This window comes from Salvia hispanica, chromosome 4 (assembly GCF_023119035.1).
Source record: "Salvia hispanica cultivar TCC Black 2014 chromosome 4, UniMelb_Shisp_WGS_1.0, whole genome shotgun sequence".
Taxonomy (NCBI): domain Eukaryota; kingdom Viridiplantae; phylum Streptophyta; class Magnoliopsida; order Lamiales; family Lamiaceae; genus Salvia; species Salvia hispanica.
In genome coordinates, this window is record NC_062968.1 from 41,645,581 (window position 1) to 41,655,207 (window position 9,627).

At 34.3% G+C, this 9,627-nt stretch overlaps 1 protein-coding gene across 1 annotated transcript; it reads right to left on the reverse strand.

Moving 5' to 3' along the window:
• Positions 1 to 6,411: 6,411 nt before the first annotated feature.
• LOC125219047 (pentatricopeptide repeat-containing protein At1g07590, mitochondrial) lies at positions 6,412 to 8,643 on the reverse strand. The gene is made up of 2 exons (XM_048120902.1): positions 8,293 to 8,643; positions 6,412 to 7,926 (listed from the first exon to the last, which is right to left on the reverse strand). The coding sequence occupies exons 1-2, from the start codon at positions 8,593 to 8,595 to the stop codon at positions 6,676 to 6,678; spliced, it is 1,554 nt and encodes a 517-aa protein (XP_047976859.1). The 5' UTR covers positions 8,596 to 8,643; the 3' UTR covers positions 6,412 to 6,675.
• Positions 8,644 to 9,627: the final 984 nt, after the last annotated feature.

The following is a 9,627-nucleotide window of genomic DNA, read 5'->3' on the forward strand; positions in this document are numbered from 1 at the left end:
GAATCGCCTTCTGCTTTTTTAGGTTCTACCTGCTAGAATTTAATGTTTATCTAGAATTTAGTGTACATGCTCAAGTGATCTGTGAGATGATGCCTCACCAGACATAGCACCTCAAGCTGTTTTTGGATCTGTGATTTGTGTCCAAGCTTTCTTGTGTGTTCTTTGGAAGTTCTGGCTGGATGTGTTATAGCTTCTAGTTCAGGTAGAATCTCTTTAATGTTTCAATTACATTGATTTTAGTTGAGTGTTGGTAGAGAAAGCTATGAAATACAAACCTAGTAGTTTGGGTAGCAACCTTATCAATTTTTCAGGGATTAATCTATTGACTTAGTATGTTAAATGCTCATTCTAGCTACAGGTATTACGATATCTCATGACCTTGTATTTGCATTGCAAATGCATATTTGTTGCTTTACTATTCTTCATTGCAGGAGACCTGGGAATCTTGCTGCTAATTTTAATTTGCTATTTAATTAGTTTTCCATACATTGTCATTTGTAATGACTGCTGAAATTATAACTCTTTACAGATATCTGAGTTTATTAAGAAATATGTTATGGTTTCAATCTTTTTGTTAAGTATGTTCCGAAGTTAATATATTGTGTAGTCTAAACCATAATTTTCCGTGTGTTTTTGATGAGCTTTTGGTAAAGTGTATCTTACTAGTAGTTTATAACGTTTTATATATTTTTTTGTTTCTGGAGTTAAAAGGTTTGGAACAAAGGGATCTTGAAGTACGAAATCATGCAAATATACAATTTATTACTACCACGAATCATATTGATTAATACTGAAGCTCGCCTGTGGTATGTTTTATTTTGATACTGGTATTTTTGAAATGCTTGGGCCATTACAAATCTACATTACTCCTTCTCCCTCCTGTTCTCATTAAATGTCTCATATTTTCCTATTTGGATGGTCCAAATTCCAATAAATGTCTCATTTCACTTTTACTATTTTTTGGTAATGGATCTAACATTTCATTAATTCATTTTCACTTACAATTTATTATAAAACTGGAGTATATAAAAGTAGGATTATCATTCCACTTAACTTTTTCCACTTGCTATTACTAACAAAGTTAAATAATTTCTTAAAATTTGCACTGATCAAATATGAGTCATTTAATGGTTTGTTAAATAATTTCTTAAAATCTACACTAATCAAATATGAGTCATTTAATGGGATTCGGTGGGAGTACAATTTATTTTGTACTCCCTCCGTTTCATAGTAATAGGGGCGTTTTTCCATTTTTGTCTGTTCCATAGTAATAGAGTCATTTTCCTTTTTAGTAAAAGTCAACACATTTTTCCACATCTACTTTACTCTCTCTTAGAGCATCTCCAAAGGGAGAGGTAAACTAATATAACTATCATATTTATCTTTTTTTCATGAAAAATCATTCTCCAAGGGGAGATGTATTTGAGAAGGCATTATACATTTTTCTATTTTGAAGAGGTATCTTTACCTCTCCATTGATGGAAAGGTAAAATCATATAACTACCATATTTACCTTCTTTTCATTAAAAATCATTCTCCAAGGGGAAATGTATTTGAGAAGGTATTACACTTTATGTTTTTTAATGCTTTTGTATATTATTTTATTTTTTTTAAATGATACCTTTCTGTATACCTTTTATCATTGGAGTTGATTGATTTTTAAAAAGGTATATTGCACTTTTTGAGAAAGTATAAACATGATATACCCTTTTCATTTACCTTCTCCCCTTGGAGTTGCTCTTATTTTTTTCTATCTTCATCGCTCTACCTTTTTTATTTTCCACTTTATTCTCTCTTTACTTAATTCACCTAACACAATTTTTCTTAATCTTCATGCTGAAAAGTTTTGCCTCCATTACTATGGAACGGAGGGAATATTTATTATGTTGTTTGTTAAAACATCCACTATCATGCATGTCAAATTAGCAACTTGTCGCTTACTATTTTCTCAAAATCAACTATTGCGACACTTCAAATTATTCAACCGACCCCAACATATGCACCTTTCGTCCCGTAAGATGAGTTATATTTGGTGTGGACGAGTTTTCGAGATGTAAAAGATAGTGAGTTGAAAAGTTATTAAAATATGGGGTTCGCTTTTTATATTGATTTTACAATAGAATATGAGTGAAGTGAGTTAGTGGAATATCATAATATATGATCTATTTACTATTCATGGTAAAAGTGAAATGTGGCTCTTATTGTGGGACAAATTTAAATAGAAAAATGCGATTCTTATTTTGAGATGGAGGGAGTATTATTTATGTATCTTTATATTTATAATTTATTTTAAAAATCTCGAATGTGTGATAAAAGTAAACATTTAAATTGAACATTTAGCATTTGATCAAAAGATGAATTTAGATGGAAAGAAAAAAAAAAAAAAGGTAAAAAGGAACAATGAAAAAAAGATGAAATTGGAAGAAAGGAAAGAAAAAGGTGGTGTGTGTTAGTATTATTGGGTGTGGAAAAAATTACTAAAAATAGCTAAATATTGACTTTAATTAATTGAAAAATTATTAAGAATATCCAATTTTATGGAATATAGAGATTTTTGGCGTGATATGGTATTTAATCGAAAGATTTAGTAAGTTAAAAACATGAATTTTCATATAATGCTATACCGTGTCATATTAAAAATATGTGAGTAGTATATATTGTAAAATATAAATATAGTTATATACACAATTCCTCTCATTATAAGTGATCTATTTTTTAATTAAAAATTTCGTTCTATTACTTTAAATGACACTTTTCTTAAATTAGAAATACCAATCTATCTACGATATTTTCTTTATTACTTTAATTTCTATCTATTTAACACACAACCCAGCATAACTTTCATGCCGAATGAGTAATATTTCACTTAGAGTGAATTGGACGGTGTAACAAAAAATTAATTTATTTATTATGATGTTCTCAAACATTATCTTCAATTTTTTTTATTTAATATAGTATCTCGTTCAATTTTTTTCTATCCTCGTTCAACAATCTCGCCGATGTTGTTTTTAGGGCTGAACTAATTGCAGATTTCACTCGATTCGTGAAATTTTCAAGTTTGAATTATCTTCCCCCGCATAGAACTCTTCGATTATGCTTGCTAGAATCCTTGACACATACGATGAGTTAACCATATCTTCCCCTCTGCCATGTGTCTATTACGGTCATTTGATTTGTGTTGATGAATTTTTCCCTAAATTAATATGTGGTTTATTTTTAAATTTTTGCAAATTTGTTCATCATCGCAGAGTGTTTATTTGGTCATTTAACAAAGATAGGATTATAATCCTTTGGGATATGTTTGATTTAATTGAATTAGTTAAAACCACTATGCACGTTTTAAATTTGAATTATTTGCTAAATGATGCAGATTGTATCCAGATTGGTTTAATTGATTTAGTTTTAGATTTTTGAGTTTTTCGGTTGGTTGAATTGAACTAGTTTACCAATTTATTGGTATTTGGTTGGTTTAATTGAACTAGATTCCATCCCTGCATATGCATGTGTTGGGTTACTTGAAGAAGAGTGAGGCGTGGTTTGTGCAATTGCAGTTTATTTGTTTTTTTTTTTCGTGTTAGGTTGGTTTATGGTTTAACTGACGTAGATTTTTCTTGGTGGAAAATGCTTGTGATTACTCACTTAGATTCTATTCTATTAATGCAGAAATAATTTGAATAGTAGATTCTGATATACCCATAGTGATGGAGCATGCCGATGGACTGTCAAGTGAAGCTCTTGTTGTGATAATCTTTGATATTATTCGCCTACATCAATTGCGCATTACGTGTTGCCTTCATACATATGGTATGTTGGAAATGTCAACTGGGATTTCGTGAAACTTACCGTCTCTCCGACCTCAACCACGTTCAGCAAGATCTTCCAAGAAGCAGGCTTGAGCGGGAACTAGAGTAAAAAAAAGCGGCAATGCAAATGAGGAGAAAACCCAATCTATATTTTAGGTCAATATGAGAGGAAATAAGGTAGAAGCAAATTAGATTGGGGTTATATATGTAAAGTAACAAGTCAGTAGTACAATGTCTTGTATTAGACGGTGCTCTATCAAACATATGTGAATGAAACCAGGAAAAGATTGTTTCTTGGTCAAGCTCAGGAGGAGTTGATTATAATCTTAAATATTTTCTTGAGAATATATACATGGTAAAAATATCAAACACACCCTAAAGATAAAAAAAGATTAGAATGAAGATGTTTTTTTATAAACGAGAGCAACTCATTTCTTCTAAAATATCGTCACACGTCTTTTAACTCTACAGTATTGGTGGATCTTTGAACCCTTAAGGACAATTTTTTTTAAATTCTTGCATTTTATTTTTTTTCTTTATGTTATCTCTCCATTATTTTCTCTTTCTTCTTAAATTTATCTTTCTTTATTTTCTCACTCTTCTTTAATTTATCTCTCTCATCTGTCTTATATCTCTTCTTCACTCTACCATATCCTTCATTGCCATCGCTTTGCCTTGCACATTTTTGCTTCTAGGTGATAAGTATGCTACTCCCTCCGCTCTACGGTAGCGGATGCATTTCTTTTCTACACACGATTTAAGAAAAAATGTATTACGTGAGTTAAGTAAATGAAGAAAAAAATAGGAAATGAAAAAAATGAAAGATTAATAGAGAATAAAATAAGAGAGAGTAAAGTAATTGAGAAGAAATGTGTTTACTTTTACAAAAAGGGAAATCACTCCACCACTATGAAACGTACCAAACTGACAAAATGACTCCATTACTATGAAACCGGGGAGTATTTAACTATAAGTAATTACTCTTTTATCCAATAGTGGTCTAGTTCAAGAAAATTATTTATATTTATGGAATAAATTTCAAATGCCCGAGTTTATTTAAAGAATATTCTCTCTGTCCCAAAAGAATATGAACTTTGGGTTCGACACGGGTTTTAATACAAAATTAGTAAAGTAAGAGGGGTAGAGAGAAAAAGTAATTAAAGTATTGTTAATGGAGAATGACTCTCACCTCATTAGAGAGAAAATAGTTTCCAAAATTAGAAAGTGCATATTCTTGTGGAAAAAGGAAATAGTGCATATTCTTGTGGGACGGATGGAGTATATTTTTTATAAACCTCATGTGGATATAATCAAAAAAAACAAACTTGTTGAAAAAGAGAGTTTTAAAAAATAAATAAAATAAAATATAAATTATTGAAAGAAAAGGAGACTTGAATTGAATTCTACATTGTAGCAATGTTAAAATTTAAAATAAAACAGTGATACTATAAATAAGAACACGTAAAATAGAAAATAGAGAAATCAATGTAAAATATAATAAAATTTTTTGTAATTGCTCTTACAGTGAGAAACATAAGGGAAAGTAAATAAGAAAAATAAGGGAAAGTAAAGATGCAAGAAGAATCAGTAAAAAAGGGCTAAACCTTTATAATCAAGGAGTTGTCTTGCTGCGAATCGATCCCTCGCCAATAAAATGTCATGGTTGGAAGCCAACTACGCTACAGAGTCATTTAGCACAATAGTTAATATAGATTATATATAGTCATTTGTAAAATAGTTGGGGGTCCCATGGGTCCCCTGACCCTCTTTAAGTCCGCTACTGATTCAGACCTCATCTTTCAATAATAGCAAGAAAAATTTATCTAATTATTAGATCGATTCAATATTATACCGCACTAGTGTTATTAGTTTTCTTAGGTAAGAAAATTTTCGGATTTACACTGCAATTATTATCGATAATAACATAAGTGGATATTATCTCATTGCCCTGATATGTCCCACAGGGCGAACACCTAAATAATCATTAGTAGGAGCTATTTCTTCTAAATTTTATTTAAAATATAATAATGTGTAAATTAGTTCATTAATAGAGGCTTTTGTATAATAGCCTACATAAAATTGATATTAAATTAAAAATTTTACAAATGAAAAATAATAATAATAAAAAAGGTTATTAGGAGCTTTAGCCCCTAGAGCTCTTCATGTGTGTCTGCCTATAGTGCTCCATGCTCCATTGCCCCATAATATTATCTCATTGTTCTGGTGTGCCCCACGCTCCAACAACACTAAGCCAAAGTTGAGTACCCACCGTCCGCAGAGCTGAAACAGCCACCGGATCAGCATTACACCGGCGAGCCTAGCTGCCGCTGGTGACCGTTAACGTAAACACCATTAACACTTAGATTTTAGAGTAAAACTAACCATCATCTTCCACCTCTTGTACTCGTTTTAAAATTAAAATAGAGTACTATATTAGTTTAGTGAAGTAGTGAAATGAATATAGAGTAGTATATGCAATGACAGGTCCTCTCTCCCACTTCTTACACAACATTATACAGGCTTTTCATTTTATTTTTGTACTCGTGTTAACCATAGCCAGTTTGAGTATTGATCAACAAAATTTCTGCTCTACAGCTGAAAAATGGTGTATTACAGTCTGAGTATCGATCAATAAAATCTTTTCCTTTAGGAACCTACAGTCTTGTGGAACAAGACGCTTAGTAACTTCCCCACCAAAATTATATATCACCCTTAGGAGTTAGGATACAGTCTACACATTCTGTTTTCCGTTTGCTGATTTCTTTCAGGAAATGGAGTGACAAATTCACTCTTTAGATAAAATAGTCCTTGTACACATTCGCTGAGTCAGAACCATGAAATAGAAGAGGAAAAATCATTTCAGCATCTGTAATCACAGCCGGAACTGCTCTATGAGCCTCATGAGGCTATACGTCTCAGCATCTGGCCTACATCCTCCCAAAATCATCCTTCTAAGAAGATTAGGCTCGTATACCTTCGCCTTCACATACGCCTTAATCAACGTATTATACACGAAGCTATACCTACTGTAGTTCACACTCTTCAACTCTTCAAACAGCTTCTCCACATTCTCCACATCCCCATCTTCTGCAAAAACCCCCATTATCGAATGTGTAGTTTCCAGCCACGGACTCGATCTCCTGATCCTAGCGCTTGCCACAAACTCTGCACCTAATTCAAGAGTTCTTATAGCTTCCTTCAGCAGCCCTGCTCTCGAGCAACCAAGTGCAAGATGCCGAAACGTTATTGCATTTGCCTTGCACCCACTCCTCTCCATGTCTTTGTACAGCCCCGTGGCTTTTGTGATCAATCCGTTTCTGCAATACACACCGATCATCGAGTTGAACTGCTCACTCAACTTCAAGCCTTTCTCAGTGACCATCTCATGCCACAGCTCCTCTGCACGCCCAAGATTTCCAATCCTACCAAAGGCTTCAATTGCCAACAAGAAGCTCTTGCCCCGGACGTAAGGAAGGGCTTGAACCTTCGACCACATTTGTTCAACCTCCTTCTCATTCCCCAAATATCCATACAGTATCAAAAGAATGTCGAGTGTAGACCAGTTATCCCCGATCATAGACTTCTTGATGATCTCCACATAAGCCTCACAAGCGGTATACAGCCTGGCTACAGCATGAGAGACAGCCAAAATGCAGTAAGATATCTCGTTTGGTTCCACCATCATCTGCTTCATGTCGCCAAAGACTCTCACCAGGCCTTCAATGTTGTGGTCACTGGCTTCAATCTTCATCAAGATATTGTAAGTTGAGACGTGGCGGACCACTTTATCAGCTTTCATCTGAATCATGATCTTCCGAATTGCTTTTCTCCGGCTGGGGGAGGAATGCAGTATTATCAGGCGGTTGAAAGCTAAGTACGATATGGGATGGCCTAACTCCCTCATCTTCTTCATGTATGCCAACGAGAGACGTATCAACCCTTTTTCCAGGCATCCGAGCACAAGATTGTTGTAAAGCAGCTCGTTTTGAAACTCGGATGGGATTCGAGTGAAGAGGGCCTCACCTTGTGCCACCCCATGAAACTTAATGGTGAATTCTAGCAAGTAGGAGTAGTCTAGCTCTTTTGGCTTGTAAGGCCTCTCCCTTATCACCCACTCCATCACCTGATATAAATTATAATTCCCATAAATGCAACTACTTTGTTAACTAATACTCGGATGTCCCACTCTAAATGACACATTTCTAAAATTAGAAACACTGCTCTCTCTACATTTTCCCCTATCTTACTTTATTCTCACCATTTAACTCACAAAACAGTCACTACAAAAAATCTCGTGCCGGAATAGAAATGCTCCACTTAGAGTGGAACGGAGTAGTAACCATAAAAGATCATAAATATACAGTTTTTAATATGAATAAAGGATCACGAGAAGAGGATGAACAAATTGAAGGAAAAAATAAGATGCTAAAAATGTTCAGTTAGGAATTTTATCAAACAGTTGGCCCGCACAAAATCACAGAACACTGACCTCTAGAGCGCGTTTATTGGATTTAAGCCTCCGCAGACGGTTGATCATATGGAAAATATCGCCTCTGTGGATGGGTAAGCCATCGCCCATCCAGCGGCAGAAGGCGGAGGTGACCGAATCTCCTTTGGACAATTTCTCGATTCTCCAACTTAAACTCTTGGCTTCGCCATCTTTGGGTTCGCTTTGAGTTCCGGCCGGTGGTCCTTGGGTGCAGAAACTGAGAATGTTGGGGTAAAGATAGGGGACGTTAATTCTTCGACGAAAGGTGCTCTGCTGGTGAAGAACAAAGGCGATGACTCTCATGCTTCACTACGCAACTCTCATTACTTGATACTCCTTGTTTGTTTTCATCATTTTTTTACTACTCCAATAAATACTTCATCCGGTCCACAATAGAACTAACCTTTAGTGTGATGTCCATTTTTTTATATTGGTTTAAGAGCATCCGCATTGAGATGCTCTTCCGGACAGCGTAGCTGTGCCGTCGGCATGGCTAGAGCGACATGCTCGCCATTGCGCTCTCCCTTCGGCACGGATGAGCTCGACGCCGAGAGCTACGTCCTTGGGGACGAACGGGCACGTGGCGGCTTGTGGCTGAGCATCACCCACTAGTCATTGTAATTTTTTTTTATTCGAAAAATCTTAAAAATCAAATTTAAATTTAAAAGATATTTTCCTACTTCCTCATAAAATATATCAATTTTTTCTCTACTATTAATTTATTTTTTCATTTTTTATCAAAAATTCACATTTTCATCTATAAATACATCTCATTTCATCCAAAAAAAAAAAAATCACAATACACCCAACAACTCTTTCTCTCAAACTCATTTTCTCTCAAATTCTCACTCTCTCTCTCTCTTGCAAACATGTCCAACGAATACCCCTCCGGGCTCCGGTGGATTGGTACATACCCTCCAAGTGCAATTGGATATGATCCCTAACCCCAACGAACAACCGCCGTCGAACTAGTCTTTTTCAAAACTTGAAATGTGTACTTTTTTTAATATTTCAAATTTAAATCATGCAATTTAAATTTCTACGGATGTAATATTTAATTTTTAGGAATTTAATTGTGTACTTTTTTTTTTTTTAGTTACTTGTAATAGTATTTTGGGTTTTATTATTGCATTTTAATATTATGGAAATATTTTTAGTAATTGAAATATTTAAATTGAATTATAGAATTGTGTGACCCATGAATAGTGTTAGAGCATGACTTGCGGAAGACCACAGATACGGGTGTGATGCTCTTGTAGAAGAGCATGAATAAAAGTGGGTCAGGGGCCAAATTCCAATGTGCTATTGGAGACGAGTACGAATGTGGATGCTCTT

Bases quoted from the DNA above. Each gene is read 5' to 3' on its own strand.
- LOC125219047 (XM_048120902.1), bottom strand. From the start codon at position 8,595: ATGAGAGTCATCGCCTTTGTTCTTCACCAGCAGAGCACCTTTCGTCGA. The intron at 7,927-8,292 runs GTCAGTGTTCTG...AATTTATATCAG, and splicing joins CCAATAAACGCGCTCTAGAG to GTGATGGAGTGGGTGATAAG.